Source organism: Manis javanica, chromosome X (genome assembly GCF_040802235.1).
Source record: "Manis javanica isolate MJ-LG chromosome X, MJ_LKY, whole genome shotgun sequence".
NCBI lineage: Eukaryota > Metazoa > Chordata > Mammalia > Pholidota > Manidae > Manis > Manis javanica.
Genome location: NC_133174.1, coordinates 62,761,424 through 62,783,383, shown reverse-complemented (window position 1 = coordinate 62,783,383; position 21,960 = coordinate 62,761,424). Strand labels below are relative to the sequence as shown.

At 37.4% G+C, this 21,960-nt stretch overlaps 1 protein-coding gene across 7 annotated transcripts in view; it reads left to right on the top strand.

The window, feature by feature from the left end:
* ABCB7 (ATP binding cassette subfamily B member 7) overlaps positions 1-21,960 on the top strand; it is a 215,017-nt gene that overhangs the window by 152,722 nt on the left and 40,335 nt on the right. For 5 of the 7 annotated variants that reach the window (XM_036995633.2, XM_073228203.1, XM_036995634.2 and 2 more), the window contains one exon: positions 7,828-7,947. The exons of the other annotated variants lie outside the window; for them this stretch is intronic. In XM_036995633.2, coding sequence (XP_036851528.1) covers positions 7,828-7,947 — 120 coding nt within the window. The remainder of the gene's footprint in view (positions 1-7,827; positions 7,948-21,960) is intronic. 7 annotated transcript variants of the gene reach the window in all.

Below are 21,960 nucleotides of genomic sequence, written 5' to 3'. Positions count from 1 at the left end.
GTTTAACTTTTGTGTTTCTTCCTTGATCAGTCTTGGGAGGTTGTATTTTTCTAGGAAGTTGTCCATTTCTCTCGGTTTTCCAGCTTGTTGGCATATAGGTTTTCATAGTAGTCTTTAATAATTCTTTGTATTTCTGTTGGAGTCTGTCGTGATTTTTCCATTCTCATTTCTGATTATGTTGATTTGGGTTGTTTCTCTTTTTCTATTAATAAGTTTGGCTAGAGGCTTATCTATTTTGTTTATTTTCTCAAAGAACCAGCTCTTGGTTTCGTTGATTTTTGCTATTGTTTTATTCTTCTCAATTTTGTTTATTTCTTCTCTGATCTTTATTGTGTCCCTCCTTCTGCTGACTTTAGGCCTCATTTGTTCTTCTTTTTCCAGTTTTGATAATTGTGATGTTAGACTATTCATTTGGGATTGTTCTTCCTTCTTCAAGTGTGCCTGGATTGCTATATACTTTCCTCTTAAGACTGCTTTCGCTGTGTCCCACAGAAGTTTGGGCTTAGTGTTGTTGTTGTCATTTGTTTCTATATATTCCTTCATCTCTATTTTGATTGGTTCATTGATCCATTGATTATTTAGTAGCATGTTGTTAAGCCTCCATGTGTTTGTGAGCCTTTTTGTTTTCTTTGTAGAATTTGTTTCTACTTTTATACCTTTGTGGTCTGAAAAATTGGTTGGTAGAATTTCATTATTTTGGAGTTTACTGAGGCTCTTTTTGTGAGCTAGTATGTGGTCTATTCTGGAGAATGTTCCATGTGCACTTGAGAAGAATGTATATCCTGTTGCTTTTGGATGTAGAGTTCTATAGATGTCTATTAGGTCCATCTGTTCTAGTGTGTTGTTCAGTGCCTGTGTGTCCTTACTTATTTTCTGCCCGCTGGATCTATCCTTCGCGGTGAGTGGTGTGTTGAAGTCTCCTACAATGAATGCATTGCAGTCTATTTCCCTCTTTAGTTCTGTTAGTATTTGCTTCACATATGCTGGTGCTCCTGTATTGGGTGCATATATATTTATAATGGTTATATCCTCTTGTTGGACTGAGCCCTTTATCATTATGTAGTATCCTTCTTTATCTCTTTTTTACTTTCTTTGTTTTGAAGTCTATTTTGTCTGATATTAGTACTGCAACCCTTGCTTTCTTCTCACTGTTGTTTGCCTGAAATATGTTTTTCCATCCCTTGACTTTTAGTCTATGCTTATCTTTGGGTTTAAGTTGAGTTTCTTGTAAGCAGCATATAGATGGGTCTTGCTTTTTTATCCATTCTATTACTCTGTGTCTTTTGATTGGTGCATTAAGTCCATTTACATTTAGGGTGACTATTGAGAGATATGTACTTATTGCCATTGCAGGCTTTAGATTCGTGGTTACCAAAGGTTCAAGGTTAGCTTCTTTAGTATCTTACTGCCTAAGTTAGCTCACTTATTGAGCTGTTATATACACTGTCTGGAGATTCTTTTCTTCTCTCCCTTCTTATTCCTCCTCCTCCATTCTTCATATGTTGTGTGTTTTGTTCTGTGCTCTTTTTAGGGGTGCTCCCATCTAGAGCAGTCCCTGTAGGATGCCCTGTAGAGGTGGTTTGTGGGAAGCAAATTCCCTCAGCCTTTGCTTGTCTGGGAATTGTTTAATCCCGCCATCATATTTAAATGATAGTCGTGCTGGATACAGTATCCTTGGTTCAATGCCCTTCTGTTTCATTGCATTAAGTATATCATGCCATTCTCTTATGGCCTGTAGGGTTTCTGTTGAGAAGTCTGATGTTAGCCTGATGGGTTTTCTTTTATAGGTGACCTTTTTCTCTCTAGCTGCCTTTAAAACTCTTTCCTTGTCCTTGATCCTTGCCATTTTAATTACTATGTGTCTTGGTGTTGTCTTCCTTGGATCCTTTCTTTTGGGGGTTCTGTGTAATTCCATGGTCTGTTCGATTATTTCCTCCCCCAGTTTGGGGAAGTTTTCAGCAATTATTTCTTCAAGAGACTTTCTATCCCTTTTCCTCTCTCTTCTTCTTCTGGTATCCCTATAATGTGAATATTATTCCTTTTTGCTTGGTCACATAGTTCTCTTAGTGTTGTTTCATTCCTGGAGATCCTTTTATCTCTCTCTAGGTCAGCTTCTATACGTTCCTGTTCTCTGGCTTTTATTCCTTCAATGGCCTCTTGCGTCTTATCCATTCTGCTTATAAATCCTTCCAGGGATTGTTTCACTTCTGTGATCTCCTTCCTGACATCTGTGATCTCCTTCCGGACTTCATCCCACTGCTCTTGTATTTTTCTCTGCATCTCATCCCATTGTTCTTGCATTTTACTCAGCATCTCTGTCAGCATGTTGATGATTTTTATTTTGAATTCTTTTTCAGGAGGACTGGTTAGGTCTGTCTCCTTCTCAGGTGTTGTCTCTGTGATCTTTGTCTGCCTGTAGTTTTGTCTTTTCATGGTGATAGAGATAGTTTGCAGAACTGGTACAAGTGACCGCTGGAAGAGCTTCCCTTCTTGTTTTGTAGCCTTCCTCTCCTGGGAGAATAGCGACCTCTTGTGGATTATGCTTGTCAGCTGTGTGCAGACAGGTCTTCTGCTACCTGCCCGTTTGGTATGGAGTTTATCTCAGCTGTTGCTGTGAGCCTGGCCTGGCTGGGGCTGCTCCTCCAAAATGGTGGAGCCCCGTTGGAGGGGGTGCGGCCGGGAGGCTATTTATCTCCGTAAGGGGCCTCTGTGCTCCCTGCTTCCCAGGGGGTTAGAGTGCCCAGAGATCCCCAGATTCCCTGCCTCTGGTCTAAGTGACCTGTCCTGCCCCTTTAAGACTTCCAAAAAGCACTCTCCATAGCAAAACAACAACAGCAACAATGAGAGAGGGAACACACACACAAAAAAAAAAAAAAAATGGAAAAAACTTGCGATTTTTTCTTGTCCTCAGGCGCCGGTCTGAGGCACCCGCTCACTGGTCCTGCTGCCCTGCCTCCCTAGCACCAGGGTCCCTGTCCCTTGAAGGCTTCCAAAAAGCACCCGCCCACTGGTCCCGCAGGGAAAAATGCGCGATATTCTTTGTCCTCAGGCGCCGGTCCCAGGCACCCGCTCACCAGTCCCGCCACCCTGCCTCCCTATCACCGGGGTCCCTGTCCCTTTAAAGCTTCCAAAAAGCACTCGCCAAAAAGAGAAAAAAAAAGGGGAAAAATGCGCGCTTTCCTCCCTCCTCAAGTGCCGGTCTCAGGCACCCGCCCACCGGTCCCGCAGGGAAAAACGCGGGATATTCTTTGTCCTCAGGTGCCGATCCCAGGCACCCGCTCACCAGTCCCGCCGCCCTGCCTCCCTAGCACCGGGTTCCCTGTCCCTTTAAGGCTTCCAAAAATCCCTTCCCAAAAAGAGAAAAAAAAAAAAAACGGGGGAAAACGCACGATTTCCTCCGTCCTCAGGCGCCGGTCTCATGCACCCGCCCACCGGTCCCACAGGGAAAAATGTGGGATATTCTTTGTCCTCAGGTGCCGGTCCCAGGCACCCGCTCACCGGTCCCGCCACCCTGCCTCCCTAGCAATGGGGTCCCTGTCCCTTTAAGGCTTCCAAAAAGCACTTGCCAAAAAAAAAAAAAAACCGTTCCGGTTTCTTTCCACCTGCCGGGAGCTGGGGGGAGGGGCGCTCAGGTCCCCCCAGGCGGGGGCTTGTATCTTACCCCCTTCGCAAGGCGCTGGGTTCTTGCAGGTGTGGATGTGGTCTGGATGTTGTCCTGTGTCCTGTGGTCTCTATTTTAGGAAGATTTTTCTTTGTTATATTTTCATAGCTCTATGTGTTTTTTTGGAGGAGATTTCCTCTGCTCTACTCACGCCGCCATCTTTCCACAGTTATGTTTTTAAAGGATATTTTTAAACATGTTTTATTTATGACAACTGAAATATGGAAACAATCTAAATGTCCATCAATAGATGAATGGATACAAAAGATGTGATACATATATATAATAGAATATTACCTGGGCATAAAAATGAATGTTACCTTGCAATGTGTGACAACATGGGTGGACCTAGAGGGTATTGTGCTAAGTGAAATAAGTCAGATAGAGAAAGACAAAACAAATGAACAAACAAAACTGTAATAAACTCATAAGCACAGAGAACAGACTGGTGATTGCTATAGGGGAAAAGGGTGGGAATATGGGTGAAGTAGGGTAAGGGGGAAAAATTAGCAAGAATGTTTGATATCTTGGTCTGAGCAATGGTTATTTGAAAGTATATACATTTCAAAGTTTTAGCTGTACACTAAGATTTGTGTATTTTATTGTTATGTACCTCAGTTTTTAAAAGTAACTTCTAAATTTTATTTACTATGAAAATGTTAAACCAAAAAGTTTAATAATTGCATATTTTCTGTTTATTTGTGAGATTTAAAGAAAAACTATTATGACATCAACCATTGGTTAGGTCACTTCAGGAATTTTGATCCTTGAGAAAGAACTTTCCTTAAATCATTGTTTTTTTCCCTAAACTGTACTATAATTACACTTTACACAGAATATTTTCAAATAATCCAATTTTTAGTCATCCTTCTTGACCATTTCCTACATTTCCCACCCTTTTTGTAAGAATGTGATCTTACAAGGGTGTATATGCTACTTGGGTTGCTTAGTCTGAAATGAAAAGATTAGTTGATGTGAAGGTGATTTCTAATTCAGTCTCAAGCTTATGCCTGGTCTCTTTTCATCTTTAGTTAACCCTTTTATCTTTCACCATTACCACTGGGTGTCCAGTATGAATTAACTGTGGTGATTTTGATAGGTGATATATTGTTTTTCAAGGTCTGTATTGAGGCCTCCAATTTTATTTTACTCTTGTGCAGCGGGAATGTTGGTTTAACATTCTTTAAAAATGTGCCTTAGCCTCTGAAATGCCTCTTTGACTTAGCTTTCACTTAAAAAAAAAGACATTTTTCAAACTTTACAGTTTATCTAAACTATAACTGAAGTCATATACTTTACAGCTTAATGGACTCATAATCTGTGATTACACAACTTAAGAACCCGTTTTGTTAAATGAAATGGTGACATTTTATGCACTATTAAGCCAACTAGAATAATTTTCTTGCTCTTAGCCATAACTTCTCTGTATCCTTATGAAAAATTTGGGAGTGTGTTGCAGAAGGTTTTGAAAAAGAGAGAGAATTTCTAAACATAGGTGGAAACAGGGCCTTTGTGCCATTATTCCATCAAGAAAAATAAGACAGACAAAACTTGTGAAAATGGGAAGTGGTTGAAATGACCTAGTTTGTGTTATAATGCATTAAATTATATTTATTTAGTAAAAGTTTGAGAAGGAAAGTGAAGTTTAAAATTACAGCCTTGTTCATTTTTTAAAGTACCTTACCAGTTATGAGAGCATGTGTGCATATCTATGTGTATAAAATAAAGTCTTAAGAACTTTATTTTCAGCATTTCATGTTTTTGCCATCTTAAGTGTATTTAAAGCAGCTCAGGAAGGTAGCCCTGTTTTTGCTATAATATGAACAGTTTTATTTATGTTATTCTTTAGTCAATAAACTGACTTAAAAAGACTTGAAAAATAGTTTGCTGAGCCTTGGGGGGAAATAAACATAATATTAAAAACTACTTAGTATAATGTGTTGTCCTGAGTTTCTTATGTGTTAATGGCTTTCCCACATTCCTTGCTATGCAAATCTACTTGAAATTGTGTAACTGCTCCCCCTCAAAATCAATTAAATTTTTTTATTATATGTGTACTACAGAAAATACAAGCAAGCGAAAAGAAGAGTGTAAAAAAATCATCAATGATTTCATCTACTCACAGCTACTAATGTTAACATTTTTTGGGGATATTGCTTTCCAGATACATTTGTATGCATGTGGTAAACTCATACACTTTTTTTTCCACAAAAATACAAGTTTTGTACTCTTCTTTTTTCACTTACCATGTTTTCTGTGCCATTGAATATATTTCTGAATGGCTGTATTTTGTTTTATGCATTCACTGTCATTCATTTACACTGTTCTCCACTGTTAATAATTTAGGCTGTTTCCAATTTTTTTTCCTACTAACAGCATGAGAATAAACATCCTTACAGCTAAATTTTTCATTCTTCTATTCAGTAAATATTTCTTTAGTATTTATTGTATGTCAGCCATTGTTTTCAGTATTTGGTTACAACAGTGAACACAAAGTTACTACTACTCAAATCGAATTTAAATTCTGTCAGGAGAGCCGGTGTCAATCAAATAATCACACTTCTGTATATGTAATTTATCACTGAAATGGATACTGGAAGAAAGGAATATGGTCCTGTGAGAGAATACAGCCAAGGATCCTAACTAGGGTTAGGGAAGACCTCATTGAGGAAGTGCTACTTGTGCTGACAATTAACTAGTTGGAAGAAGTTGGGGGTGGATTGGTATTAGAGATATTATTCCAGAAAGAGTGAATAGTATTGTGCAAAGGCCTTGTGGAAGGAGGGATTATAGCATATTTGGGGCACTGAAAAAAAGCCAGTGTGACATGAACACTGAAAGCAGTGGTATAGGAAAGTCTTGGCTATAGGGGTAGTTGAGGGCTAAGTCTCACAGAGCCTCATAAGCCATGTTATAATCATTGATCTTTATCTTATGAGCAATATGATGCCATTAAAGCATTTTAAGATGGGAGTAATAATCTGATTGCAGGGTGAACTAATTGGACAGGGTGCTAGCAGAGTGGGTGCAAGGAAATCAGTGTATGCAACCTCTGCTAGGAGGTTGTTGCAGTGATTTAGGTGAGAAATGATGAGAGCTTGAATGAGGTTAGTAGTGGAAATAGAAGGAACTAGACAGATTAATGAGATTTTTACGAAGTAAAATTGATTCAACTTGGAGCATATTCTTAAGTATTTTTTAAAGCATGAGCTCCCAGACATGGAATTCTTGAGTCAAAGGGCAGAATTATTTTAAAAGCTTATGTTAGCTGTCAAATTGCTTTCCAGAGAGATTCCCCTATACTTACCCATTACAGTGTATTAGAGTGTCCATTTTCATATACCTTCACCATCGAGTATTAACATTTTTGTTTTTTCTTTTTAATTTCTTTTCTAGAAATTGAGTAGATACTTCAATTTTTAAAGTGGGGATTATGTCAATAACTATAAAAATATAGTAGTTTGGGAATATATATCTTCTTATTCTGGCTTTAGAAAATGTAGTTTTGGTTCTTAATATTCTGGCTTTAAAACCTGAAACTAAAAAGGATTTAATGGGAAAGTTGCCTTGGGAACTTGGGAGAAAGAAAAATGTAAGATAGATTTAGGTCAGATTAAGCATGACTGAAAAATTACATTTTTGTTGAGATTTTTAATAAGCTAACCTCTGTTCTGTGTTGTCAGTGCCAAGACCCCTACTTTCCTAAACACTATACTGTAACTCTGTTCTATCATAAGTTTGGACTTAGAGCACCAAAGTATTTTAAATAAACATACTGATAAAAGCCCAAAGGTATATGAAGATTTTTACCACAAAGATGAAAATATGGAAATGTTTCTTAAATTTTATGTAATGTTTTGATGGCTTAATAAATAAGAAATGTATAGCACATGTCCCCTCACCTCTACTGAGTAACTTTTGGCAATATGAAGAAAACTATAGATGGAAATAAGACATTAAGACAAATTAGTAATTCTTTAAAAGAAATTGAAATAGTTTATTTTTCTCCAAAATAGTTGAGTTCAAAAGACACTGACCTTACTTTCAATAAAAATTATGCTTGTAATGTTTTCATACTTTTCTCAAATATTTGCATATTTTTACCTTATTGAAATATAGTTGTATTTGAAATGTTATTCACTGCTTTGTTTTCTCTATTTCAACAGTTAAAAGATGTTGATACTCGGAAAATCATAAAAGCAATGCTTTCTTATGTGTGGCCCGAAGACAGGCCAGATCTACGAGCTAGGGTTGCTATTTCCCTGGGATTTTTAGGTGGTGCAAAGGTAAGAAAAGGAGAAATTACACATTGTTTGTTGCTATAATTAAGAAATACTATGACACTTGCTAGTAATGAAACTTGGGCTGTATAAGTCAACTTTAAAGACATAACTCTTTTATGCCATCAGCAGCAATCATGTGGTAATGCCCAGTTTATTTGTGGATCAGACTTCTTGCAGCCTCTATTTATGGAATTCACTCCTGAAATCAGTGTAAGGTACAGGATTAATGGTTGTAACAAACCACAAGGAACTTTATAAAATAAGCTCATCAGAGCCCTTGTGGCTTTTATTTAAACTGAAGAGGATGAACACATTTTAGGTGCATTGATAGCCATAAGTGGTAAGCAGCAGTGTGACATGAAGGGGAAAAACAGGAAAACCTAAAAAAAAAAACAACCAGCCACAAAAGCTGGGCATTTTGGTACCATTCAGTATAGGGGACCTCTACATTTTAGCAGCCTCCTCAGTTTTTCACTGTACTGTAACACATTTTAATACAGCAGAGTTAAAATAATGATTATGATCTTTCAAGAAAAAACCCTTAATTTGAATTTGTTCAGATCTTAAAGTCAGTGAAGTTTATATCTTTAGGTATAATGTATAGTTGTATATGTATGGTCTCTGAAGTCAGATCTCCTGGGTTCTGCTATTTTCTAATCTTTTAACCTTGGGCAAATTCCTTGGTCTCTGTGCTTCAATTTCCCAATTTGTAAAATAAGGTAAATAGGATTGTTCTAAGGATTAAATAAGTTAACACAAAAGGCCTGGAACAGTACTTGGAACATAGTTAAACATACATATTAAAATAAAAATAAATAAAGGTATGTTTCCATCAGAAATATGGTAAAAAAAAAAGAAAGTCTGCTCCAAAAGTATAGAGGTTTGGCTATAATTTGGTTACTACTCTTATGTGTAAAGTTTAATATATTGTTTACAACCCAGGTCTTATCACTTATTTCTTCTCTACATTATATGTTCCCTGTTATTTACTCTTTCTTTTCCCTACCCTAAAAATGTTTAATGAGAACTTGTCATATGAAATACTGTTCTGGGCCACATAGGGTATTCAAATATAAATAAACCACATTTCTTTTCTCAAATCATACAGGATAAGGCAAGTTTTATTTTACCTCCATAAATCAGGTCATAAATGATTTAAAAGAAGTACCAGTCAAGTGTTGGGGACTTTCAAAGAAAATAGCCACCAAGATGAGGAGTCAAGAAAGGTTTCACAGAGGAGATGATGTCTGAGATAGGCTTAGATGACATTACAGGTATAGGAGTAACATGAACAAGGTGAGAGAGAACATACCTCATGTGTGGAGAAGTGAGTAGTCCAGCTTTTCTCCAGTGAGGGGACAATGCTTCAGAGGAATTAGAAGTAATCTTAGAAAAACAGATAGAACTCATACGGTAGAATACCTTAAGTGTGAAACAAAAATTTAATTAATTATGTTGGAAGTAAGAAACTGTGTTGCGTGGAAGAGTAATAAGGTTAGAGCTGTACTTTAGGAAGTTAATCTGACCCTGTTGTATAAGATAAAGTAGGGTGGTGAAAGACCTAAAGTGGGGATACCATTCATTTTGATTTCATACATTGATTCAGCAAATATTTACCAACGTGTTATGAGGTTAATGTAATAGTCTAGATGAGAAGTAATAGCAGTTTGTCCTGGAGTGGTGGTAGAAATGGTAATATGGAGGGAAAAGATACCAGAGATATTGTGAGATAAGGGAAGTAGAGTCAACAAGACTTAGCAACAGATCAGATATTAGAAGTAAAACAGGAATAAGATTCAAAGATAATGGCAAGGATAGGAGGGTGACAATGCCATCAACAGAAGTAGGTAGTAAGTCAGGAGGTCTCATTTGGGAAGATGAAAATTTTCATTTAGGGTATGTTAAATTTGAGGTGCTAGTGGAACATCGAAGCAGAGATATTCAGCTGGTGATGCAAAATGCCAGACATGCTCAGGAAGGAGCCCAGGGCTAGAGACATTAAGAGGCGATAGTTGAAACAATGCAGATTAGTGAGTCCACCAAGGTAAAGAACAGAAATAGAAGTCAACTACAGACAGACCCTGTGATAAATCAGTTCCTGCGGATAAGTAAGGTAAACAGTAGTGAGAACAGAGAAAGAGTGATTGGAGAATAAAACCAGAATAATTCAGTCAGACTCCATCTATTTTCTTGTCTCCTTTCTCATCTATGGTTTCTACTGAATACTCTTCCAATGAGCTCCTTCTCTAGGAGAGGATTTAAACCAAGATACTGACCAACAGACCAAGAATCCATACTTCATTCTGTTTGTTTAAGCCAAACAGAGAGAACAATATTGCATCTAATTTTGGTAGCAACTGTTGAAATTTTTTTAATTTTCATATTCGTTTTTAGCACAGTACTGGTTGTTGAACTATCTTTTACCTACAAATTACTTAAGGATAAAGATTATTTGGAGCTCTTGTATAAGGCAGAATTAGCAAATTGGCTTTTACTCCTTTATTGGTTGAATGTAAGTACCTTGCTGACAAGTTAATGGCAGATTATTTTCTGGACTTTCTTTTAAGTTGAAGAGAGCACGGTAGAATATTACTAATTAAGTAATCAAAGGAAGGAGTCTTAAATAATGACATTTGTAGTAGACTTTAATTTTAGAGTGAATTCCAAACCTTCAAAATACAAATTTCTATTGCTTGGTGACACGTCAATATCAGGGTATGAAATCTAGATAAAGGTAACTTCCTTAAGGACTGAATTATTTTTAGAAGGTTAATATTTGATTCTTCTGTCAACAAATACTGGGCACCTATAGAATGGAAAGTGCTGTACTAACCTCAGTAAACTAATTGTGAGTAAGCAGAGATGAATATAGAAAAATCCATCCTCAAAAAAGTTAGTTTTATTCCTTTTGGATCAGGAAAAGGAAGAAATTGCCAGATGTTATGATGAGTGCCTGCTTGTCCTTTCAGAGCATATAGAAAAACAGTTTTCTTTTTACTAGGCAGGTGATAGACCATAGAATAAGTTTAGGAATACAGAGCATAGTAGTAGTATTTAACCATTCCTAACACTGTTTTTCCAGCTTCTGTACTGTCCTCACTTTAAAAATGATCACACTCCTAGGTCTTTAAAACTTGGACATTGTTTATTTTTGAGTAGCATTGCAGATGTGATTTATAACTGGTGTGCAAAGATGGCTTGTTATACCTTTCATTTCTTGGGTTCCTATTTTTTTCTCAACCTGATGACATGTTTTGGTATGTAAGCACTTTAGAACAATCTATGCCTTTATACTTTAGTCTTCCCTACCTCCTCTATATTACTTCTTGGAACTTTAGGGCAGGGTTCAGAAACTTTCTCAACTCTAAATGAATGCCACCCAGCCATATGAGCCCTTATGATCTAATCACCTAAAGACCTTACCTCCAAATACCATCACCCTGGGCATTAAAATTCAACATGTGAACTTGGGGAGTGGAAGGACACAAACATTCAGACCATAGCAATATGTATTGAGAAAATGTTTGTTGAGTAACTATCAGGTACAGGATACAGTGCTAGGCAGCTAGGAATATAAAACTAAAATGTGGGCCTTGCCTTCCTGTAGTTTCAGTGTGCTAAAGGAGAAAAATATATGAATAATGATAAAATATAATAACTTAGTATAAGCACCCAAAAGGAGTCACAAAAAGCTATATGGGAGTTCCAACAATTAGGCATTTAAGGAAGACCACATGGAGTAGCTAGAGTTTTCTAGTAGCTACTTTCTTGACATTTGTAACTTCAGAACATTCATAGACATTTTGTTTAACTTTGATTCTTTAAAATTTTCTGAAAAATACTTTTTAAAATGAAATAATGATACCTGAAGCCTTTGATTTGGTTGAGAAGTATGATTTATATCCTGGAGTATTTTTTAATTACAAGACTTTATATTTAGAGAAGTGTTAGGCTTATTGCAATACTAAACAGTAAGTACAGAGAGTTCCTGTATATCCTTCTCCAAAAAAAAGTCTCCTATTACTAATTTCTTGAATTAGTATAGCACATTATTACAATTGAGCCAGTTATCAAAAATACATTATTCTTATTAACTAAGTTCATAGTATTCATTAGGAGTCACTCTGTGTTGTACAGTTATATGGGTTTGGGGATATGCATAATGTCATGTGTCCACCATAAAAGGATCATACAGAATAGTTTCACTGCCCTAAAATCCCATGTGTTCCACCTCCTTGTCTCTCCCTCCATTCTTCTATATCCCTGGCAACCACTGATCATTTTACTATCTCTGTAATTTTTTCTTCTCCAGAATGTCATATACTTGGGATCATAATATATAGCCCTTTCAGACTGGCTTCTTTCACTTAGCAATATGCATTTCAGAGTCAATCATGTCTTTTTGTGACTTGATAGTTCATTTCTTTTTATTGTTGAAAAATATTCCATTGTATGAACTAGAGTAAATCATTATAAAATCCATATGGAACCACAAAAGACCCCAAATAGCCAAAGCAATCCTGTGAAGGAAAAATAAAGCTGGGAGGGATTACTCTCCCCAACTTCAAGCTCTACTACAAAGCCACAGTAATCAAGACAATTTGCTACTGGCACAAGAATAGAACTATAGACCAATGGAACAGACTAGAGAGCCCAGAAATAAACCCAACCATATACGGTCAATCAATATATGATAAAAGAGCGATGGACATACAATGGGGAAATGACAGCCTCTTCAACAGCTGGTGTTGGCAAAATTGGACAGCTACATGTAAGAGAATGAAACTGGATTATTGTTTAACCCCATACACAAAAGTAAACTCAAAATGGATCAAAGACCTGAATGTAAGTCATGAAACCATAAAACAGAAGACAACATAGGCAATAATCTCCTGAATATAAACATGAGTAATTTCTTCCTGAACACATCTCCTCAAGCAAGTGAAACAAAAGCAAAAATGAACACATGGGACTACACCAAACTAAAAAGCTTCTGTGTGGCAAAGGAGACCATCAACAGGTCAAAAAGGCAATCTACAGTATTGGAGAATATATTTGTAAATGGCATGTCTGACAAGGGGTTAACATCCAAAATATATAAAGGACTCGCAATCCTCAACACCCAAAAAGGAAATAACCTGATTAAAAAATGGGCGGAGGATATGAAGAGACAATTCTCCAAAGAAGAAATTCAGATGGCAAATAGGCACATGAAAAAATGCTCCACATCACTTATCATCATGGAAATGCAAATTAAAACCACAATGAGATATCACCTCACACCAATTAGGATGGCCAACATTGAAAAGACTAGGAAGAACAAATGCTGGTGAGGATGTGGAGAAAGGAGGGTTCCTATACTACTGGTGGGAATGTAAGCTAGTTCAACCGTTGTGGAAAACAATACGGAGGTTCCTCAAAAAAGTAAAAATAGACATACCATTTGACCAGGAATCCCGCTCCTTGGAATTTATCCAAACAATACAAGTTCTCAGATTCAAAAAGATATATGCACCCTATGTTTTTTGTAGGACTATTTACAATAGCCAAGATATGGAAGGAAGTAACCTAAGTGTCCATCAGTAGATGAATGGATAAAGAATAGGTGGTACATATACACAATGGAATACTATTCAGCCATAAGAAAGAAACAGATCCTACTATTTGAAACAACATGGATGGAGCTGGAGGATATTATGTTCAGTGAAATAAGTCAGGCAGAGAAAAACAAGTGCCAAATGCTTTCCCTCATTTGTGGAGTATAGCAACAAAGCAAAACTGTAGGAACAAAACAGCAGCAGATTCACAGAATCCAAGAAGGGACTAGTGTTACCAAAGGGGAGGGATTTGGGAGGGCGGGTCAGGAGGAAGGGAGATGGGGATTGAGGGGTATTATGTTTAGTACACATGGTGTGAGGGTTCACAGGGAAAACAGTGTAGCACAGAGAAGGCAAATAGTGAATCTGTGGCATCTTAACTACACTAATGGACAGTGACTGCAATGGGGTATGGGTGGGGACTTGATAATATGGGTAAATGTATTAACCACATTGTTTTATCATGTAAATCCTTCATAAGAGTGTATATCAATAATACCTTAATAAAAAATTTTAAAAAAAAGAAATACAGGCATTCCAGAGAAGTCAAATATCAAATATATCTGAAATAACATCAAGTATTCATTGTGACACTAACAACTAGCATGATTAAACATTCACTATGTATGTAAAAAAAAAATTCTATTGTATGGATGTACCATGGTGTGTTTATTCATTCACCTGCTGAAAGATTTCTTGGTTGCTTCCATATTTTGGCAGTAATAAATAAAGCCACAATAAACATTTGTGTGTAGGATTTTGTGTGAAATAGGTTTTCACCTCATTTGGATAATTACCAAGGAGTACAATTGCTAGATGATAGGAGAGACTATATTTACTTTTGTGAGAAACTGTCAAACTGTCTTCCAAACTGGCTGTGCTGTCTGCATTCCCACCAGCAGTGAATAAAAATTTCTGTTGCTCCACATCCTTCGCAATATTTGGTGTTGTCAGTACTTTGGATTTTAGCCATTCTAGGTGTGTGGTGGTATCCATTGTTCTGATTTGAAATTGCCTAATGACATATGATTTTGAGCATCTTAACCTATACTTATTGGCAGATGTATAACTATATATCTTCCTCTGTGAGATGTCTGTCAGGTCTTTTAGTATTTTTTTAATTGGTTCATTCATTTTCTTGTTTAATTTTAAGAGTTCTTTGTATATTTTGGATACCAGTCCTTCATCAGGTAGATGTTTTGCAAATATTTCCACTCAGTCTATGGCTTGTAGTTTCCTTCTCTTAATAGTGTCTTTCACAGAACAAAAGTTTTAAATTTTAATGAACTTCAACTTAACAATTTTTCATGAATTGTCACTTTAGTGTTGTATCTGAAGTCATTGCCAAACCAGCAGTCACATAGACTCTCTTTTATGTTATCTTCTAGGACTTCTAGAGACATTTGTGCTACATTTAGGTTGATGATCTATGCAAAAGGTATAAGGTCAGTGTCTCAATTTTTTTGTTTTGGAATGTTCAGTTCTAGCACCATCTTTTTGGAAAAACTATCCTTTCTCCACTGGGTTGGCTTTGCTCCTTTGTCAAAGGTCAGTTGACTATATTTGTGGATATTTGTTTCTAGACTCTTTTTTCTCTTCCACTGATCTATTTGTGTATTGTTTGGCCAGCACCACACTGCCTTGACTACTGTAGCTTTATGGTAATTCTCAAAGTGAAGTAGTGCCAGCCATCCAACACAGTTTTCTTCTTCAACATTGTGTTGGATATCATGAGTCTTTTGTTTTCTGTATAAAACTTAGAACTTCTTTGTCCATATCTACAAAATTACATGCTGGGATTTTGATAGAGACTTCATCGATCAAGTTTGGAAAGAACGAACATCTTGACAATAGCTAGTTGTCCTTCCATGAACATGGACTCTCTTTGTGTTCAGTTCTTTGATTTCCTTCATTAGAGTTTTGTAGTTTTCCTCATATAGGTCTATAGCTTCATCATTTTGGGACTACCAAATAAATGGAATCATATATTATATAACCTTTTGAGCTGGCTTCTCATTCAACATAATGCTGTTGTTATTCATGCAAGCCAATAAGTATATCAATAGTTCATTTTATTTTATTGCTGACTGGTATTCCATGGTATGGGTGTACTAGAATCTGACATTTATTTTCTTCAATCCTTTGGAAATTATAAGTAAACTCACTGTAAACACTCAGATATAGGTTTTTTTATTTTTTGGCATTGTTAATATGCAGTTACTTGAACAACATTATGGTCACTAGACTCCATACCCCATTATAGTCACTGTCCATCAGCGCAGCAAGACACTATAGAATCATTACCTGTCTTCTCTGCATACACTGCCTTTCCCACGTACTCCCCCGCTACATTATGTGTGCTAATCATAATGCCCCCTTTTCCCGCTTATCCCTCCCTTCCCACCCATTCTCCCCAGTTCCTTCCCCTTTGGTAACTGTTAGTCCATTCTTGGGTTCTGTGAGTCTGCTGCTGTTTTGTTCCTTCAGTTTTTTCATTGTTCTTATACTCCACAGATGAGTGAAATTATTTGATACTTGTCTTTCTCTGCTTGGCTTATTTCACTGCGCATAATACCCTCTAGCTCCATCCATGTTGTTGCAAATGGTAGGATTTGTTTTCTTCTTATGGCTGAATAATATTCCATTGTGTATATGTCCCACATCTTCTTTATCCATTCATCTATGGGTGGACACTTAGGTTGCTTCCATTTCTTGGCTATTGTAAATAGTGCTGCAGTGAACATAGGGGTGCATATGTCTTTTTCAAAATGGGATCCTGCATTCTCAGGGTAAATTCCTAGGAGTGGAATTCCTGGGTCAAATGGTATTTCTATTTTTAGTTTTTTGAGGAACCTCCATACTGCTTTCCACAGTAGTTGAACTAGTTTACATTCCCACTAGCAGTGTAGTAGGGTTCCCCTTTCTCCACATCCTCGCGAACACTTACTGTTTGTCTTTTAGATGTTGGCCATCCCAACTGGTGTGAGGTGATACCTCATTGTGGTTTTAATTTGCATTTCTCTGATGATTAGCGATGAGGACCATCTTCTCATGTGCCTGCTGGCCATCTGAAGTTCTTTGGAGAAGTGTCTGTTCAGCTCCTCTGCCTATTTTTGAATTGGCTTATTTGCTTTTTGTTTGTTGTGGGGCATATGCTCTTTATATAATTTGGATGTCAACCCCTTATCAGATATATCATTTATGAATATATTCTCCCATACTGTAGGATATCCTTTTGTTCTGCTGATCTTGTCCTTTGCTGTACAGAAGATTTTTAGTTTGATATAGTTCCACTTGTTCATTTTTGCTTTTCTTTCACTTGCCTGGGGAGATATGTCCATGAAGAAGTTGCTCATGTTTATGTCCAAGAGATTTTTCCCTGTATTTTTTTCTAAGAGTTTTATGGTTTCATGACTTACATTCAGGTCTTTGATCCATTTCAAGTTTACTTTTGTATATGGGGTTAAACAGTAATCCAGTTTCATTCTGTTGCATGTAGTGCTGTCCAATTTTGCCAACACCAGCTGTTGAAGAGGCTGTCATTTCCCCATTGTATTTCCATGTTTCCTTTATCATATATTAATTGATCATATATTCTTGGGTTTATATCTGGGTTCTCTGTTCTGTTCCACTGGTCTATGGGTCTCTTCTTGTGCCAGTACCAAATTGTCTTGATTACTGTGGCTTTGTAGTAGAGCTTGAAGTCAGGGAGTGTGATTCCCCCTGCTTTATTCTTCCTTCTCAGGATTGCTTTGGCTATTTGGGGTCTTTGGTCATTCCATATGAATTTTAGAACTATTTGCTCTAGTTAATTGCAGAATACTGTAGGTATTTTGATACAGATTGCATGGAATCTGTAGATTGCTCTAGGCAGGATGATCATTTTGACAGTATTAATTCTTCCTAGCCAAGAGCGTGGGATGAATTTCCATTTATTAGTGTCCTCTTTACTTTCTTTTAAGAGTGTCTTGTAGTTTTTGGGGTATAGGTCTTTCATTTCCTTTGTTAGGTTTATTCCTAGATATTTTATTCTTTCTGATACAATTATGAATGGAATTGTTTTCCAGATTTCTCTTTCTGTTAGTTCATCATCAGTGTATAGGAGTGCATCAGATTTCTGTATATTAATTTTGTATACTGCAACTATGCTGAATTCAGATATTAGATCTAGTAGATTTGGAGTGGATACTTTAGGGTTTTTATGTACAATATCATGTGATCTGCAAACACTGACAGTTTGACTTCTTCCTTGCCAGTCTGGATGCCTTTTATTTCTTTGTTTTGTCTGATTGCAGTGGCTAGTACCTCCAGAACTATGTTGAATAAAAGTGGGGAGAGTCAGCATCCTTGTCTTGTTCCCGATCTTAAAGGAAAATCTTTCAGCTTCTCACTGTTAAGTATAATGTTGACTGTGGGTTTGTTATATATGACCTTGCCGTCTATACCCATTTTGTTGAGAGTTTTTATCATGAATGGATGTTGAATTTGGTCAAATGCTTTTTCAGCATCTATGGAGATGATCATGTGGTTTCTGTGCTTCTTTGCATTGATGTAGTGGATGATGTTGATGGATTTTGTAATGTACCATCCTTGCATCCCTGGGATGAATCCCACTTGATCATAATGGATGATCATTTTGATGTATTTTTGAATTCAGTTTGCTAATATTTTGTTGAGTATTTTTGCATCTGTGTTCATCAGGGATGTTGTTCTGTAATTTTTTTTTTTTGTGGGGTCTTTGCCTGGTTTTGGTATTAGAGTGATGTTGGCCTTGTAGAATGAGTTGGGGAGTATTCCCTTCTCTTTTACTTTTTGGAAAATTTTAAGGAGGATGGGTATTAGGTCTTCACTAAATGTTTGATACAAGTCAGCAGTGAAACGGTCTTGTCCAGGGATTTTGTTCTTAGGTAGTGTTTTGATTACCAATTCAATTTCTTCCCTGGTAATTGGTCTATTCAGATTTTCTATTTCTTCCTGGCTCAGCCATGGAAGGTTGTATTTCTCTAGAAAGTTGTCCATTTCTTCTAGTTTATGCAGTTTGTTAGCATATAATTTTTCATAGTATTCTCTCATAATTCCTTGTATTTCTGTGGTGTCCATAGTGATTTTTCCTTTCTCATTTCTGATTCCATTTTTGTGAGTAGACTCTCTTTTGTTCTTGAAAAGTCTGGCTAGGAATTTCTCGAAGAACCAACTCCTGCTTTCACTGATTTTTTCTATTGTTTTATTCTTCTCAATTTTATTTATTTCTGCTTTAATCTTTATTATGCCCCTCCTTCTACTGACTTTGGGCCTCATTTGTTCCCCCTTTTCTAGTTTCATTCATTGTGAGTTTAGACTGTTCATTTGGGATTGTTCTTCTTTCCTGAGATAGGACTGTATTGCAATGTATTTCTCTCTTAACATGGCCTTCGCTGCATCCCACAGATTTTGTGTTGTTGAGTTATTGTTGCCATTGTCTCCATGTATTTCTTGATCTCTGTTTTTATTTAGTCATTGATCCATTGATTATTTAGGAACATTTTATTAAGCCTCCATATGTTTTTGGGCTTTTTCATTTTCTTTGTGTAATTTTTTTCTGGTTTCATACCTTTGTGATCTGAGAAGCTGGTTGGTACAATTTCAATCTTTTTAATTTACTGAGGTTCTTTTTGTGGCCTGCTGTATGATCTATTCTTGAAAATGTTCCATGTACACTTGAGAAGAATGTGTATCCTGTTGCTTTTGGATGGAGTGTTCTGTAGATGTCCATTAGGTCCATCTGTTTTAATATGTTATTTAGTGCCTCTGTCTCTTTACTTATTTTCTGTCTGGTTGATCTGTCCTTTGGAGTGAGTGGTGTGTTGAAGTCTCCTAAAATGAATGCATTGCATTCTATTTCCCCCTTTAATTCTGCTAGTATTTGTTTCATGTACGTAGGTGATCCTGTGTTGGGTGCATAGGTATTTATTATACTTATATCCTCATGTTGGACTGACCCTTTTATCATTATCAAATGTCTTTCTTTGTCTCTTGTGACTTTCTGTGTTTTGAAGTCTATTTTGTCTGACACAAGTTCTGCAACTCTGGTTTTTTCTCCCTATTAGTTGTATGAAATATCTTTTTCCATCCCTTTACTTTCAGTCTGTGTATGTCTTTGGGTTTGAAGTGAGTCTCTTGTAGGCAGCATATAGATGGGTCTTGTTTTTTTATCCATTCAGTAACTCTGTGTCTTTTTATTGGTGCATTCAGATCATTTACATTTAGGGTGATTATTGCCATTGCAGGCTTTAGATTCGTGGTTACCAAAGGTTCAAGGGTAATTCCCTTACTGTCTAACAGTCTAATTTAACTCACTTTGTATGCTATTACAAACAACCTAAAGTTTCTTTTTTTTCCTCCATTTCTTCCTCCTCCATTCTTTTTATGTTATGAATCATATTCTATACTCTTTGTCTATCCCTTGGGTGACATCTATTTAGCCTTAGGAATACTTCTGTCTATAGGAGTCCCTCCAAAATGCACTGTAGAGGTGGTTTTGGGGAGGTAAATTCTCTCATCTTTTGATTATCTCAAAATTGTTTAATCCCTCCTTTAAATTTAAATGACAACCTTACTGGATAGATTATTCTTGGTTCAAGGCCCTTCTGCTTCATTGCATTTAATATATCATGCCACTCCCTTCTGGCCTGTAAGGTTTTTGTTGAGAAGTCTGATGATAGCCTGATGGGTTTTCCTTTGTATCTGATCTTTTTTCTCCCTCTAGCTGCTTTTAAAAGTCTGTCTTTATCCTTGATCTTTGCCATTTTAATTATTAATGCCTTGATGTTGTCTTCCTTGGGTCCCTTGTGTTTGGGTATCTGTGCACTTCCATGGCTTGAGAGACTATCTCCTTCCTCAGATTGGGGGAAGTTTTCAGCAATTACCTCCTCAATGACACTTTCTATCTCCTTTTCTCTCTCTTCTTCTTCTGGTACCCCTATAATGCGAATATTGTCCTGTTTGGATTGGTCACACATTTTTCTCAATATTCTTTCATTCTTATAGATTCTTTTTTCTCTCTGTGCCTCAGCTTCTTTGTATTCCTCTTCTCTAATTTATATTCCATTTGCCCTCTCTTCTACTACATCTAGTCTGCTTTTTAATCCCTGCATTGTATGTTTCATTTCAGATATGGAATTTCTTAATGATTGAATCTCTGTCTTAAATTCATTCCTGAGTTCTTGAATATTTTTCTGTACCTCCATAAGCATGTTTATAATTTTTATTTTCAACTCTCTTTCAGGAATATTGGTGAGTTCAGTGTCATTTGGCCCTTTTTCTGGGGTTTGTGAGATTTTGGTCTGGACCATGTTCTTTTGACATTTCATATTTCTGTGTGGTGCCCACTAGTGCCCAGAAGCTCCAGTCCCTGGAGCTGCTCAGCCCCTAGAGTGAGGATGTGAGTCATAGGGGACCTGAGCTGGTGCCTGGTGGGAGGAAAGATCTTTTCCCTGATTCCTGTCTGTAGTGCCTTTCTCTAGTGTCAGAGCCAGTGGGCCAAGCACACAGGTGTAAGCCTCTGTGCTTTGCAGTCTCTAGTTGTTGTGGGTGGGGCCTCTCTGTGGATGGCCTGACACCAGCACAGTGACTGTCGATTTGCAAACTGGTGCCGGTAGGCTAGGCGGAAGGCTTGACAGGCTGCATGTCACAGTGGGGTCCTTGGGGCTGAGTAGGCAGCCAGGGAGATGGAGCGCCTGAAGCTCCTCAAAGTTCCCAACCAGCTGGGCAGAGTGCACCCAGACAACCTTGTCCAGCTCTCCCTTCTCCCGGGCAGCAAGCTCCATGCAAACTCCACCCCTTCAGCAGCCCTCCCACTGCTATGAAGCCTCTCAGATCGCCTGCCTTTCCTCTGACACAGAGTGGCTGATGTGGATCCTGTCTTCCGGAAATGGCCGGAATCTCAGTGTCTCAAGCCCTCTGCCTGTCCAAGCTCCCCAGCATCCAGAGCACCACACTGTATAGGTTTCTGCTCGCAAAGTGGATCTCCAGTGCTATGTGCTCAGCAGTCCCAGGCTTCCACCCACTCCCCCGGTCCATTTCTCTTCCTCCTGCTGGTGAGCTGGGGTGGGGGAAGGCTTTGGGTCCCACCGGATTAAGGCTTTCCTACATTACCCTGTTTTGTGAAGTGTGCTCTGTTCGTGAGGTTTGTATGCAGTCTGGTTCAGCCTTCTTTCTTGTTGCTGTTTTAGGGTTTATTGTATTAATTAACTATATTTTCATCCTATTTGTGGTTTTGGGAGGAGGTCTCCATCTCATGTCTCATGCCTCCATCTTGAATCTTGCTCAGATATAGATTTTTATGTGAACCTGAGTTTTCATTTCTCTAGAATACCTAGGAGTGGAATTTCAGCAGTGTTTGAGGGTTACAGTTGCTTCACTTTTTTGTCAACACTTGGCG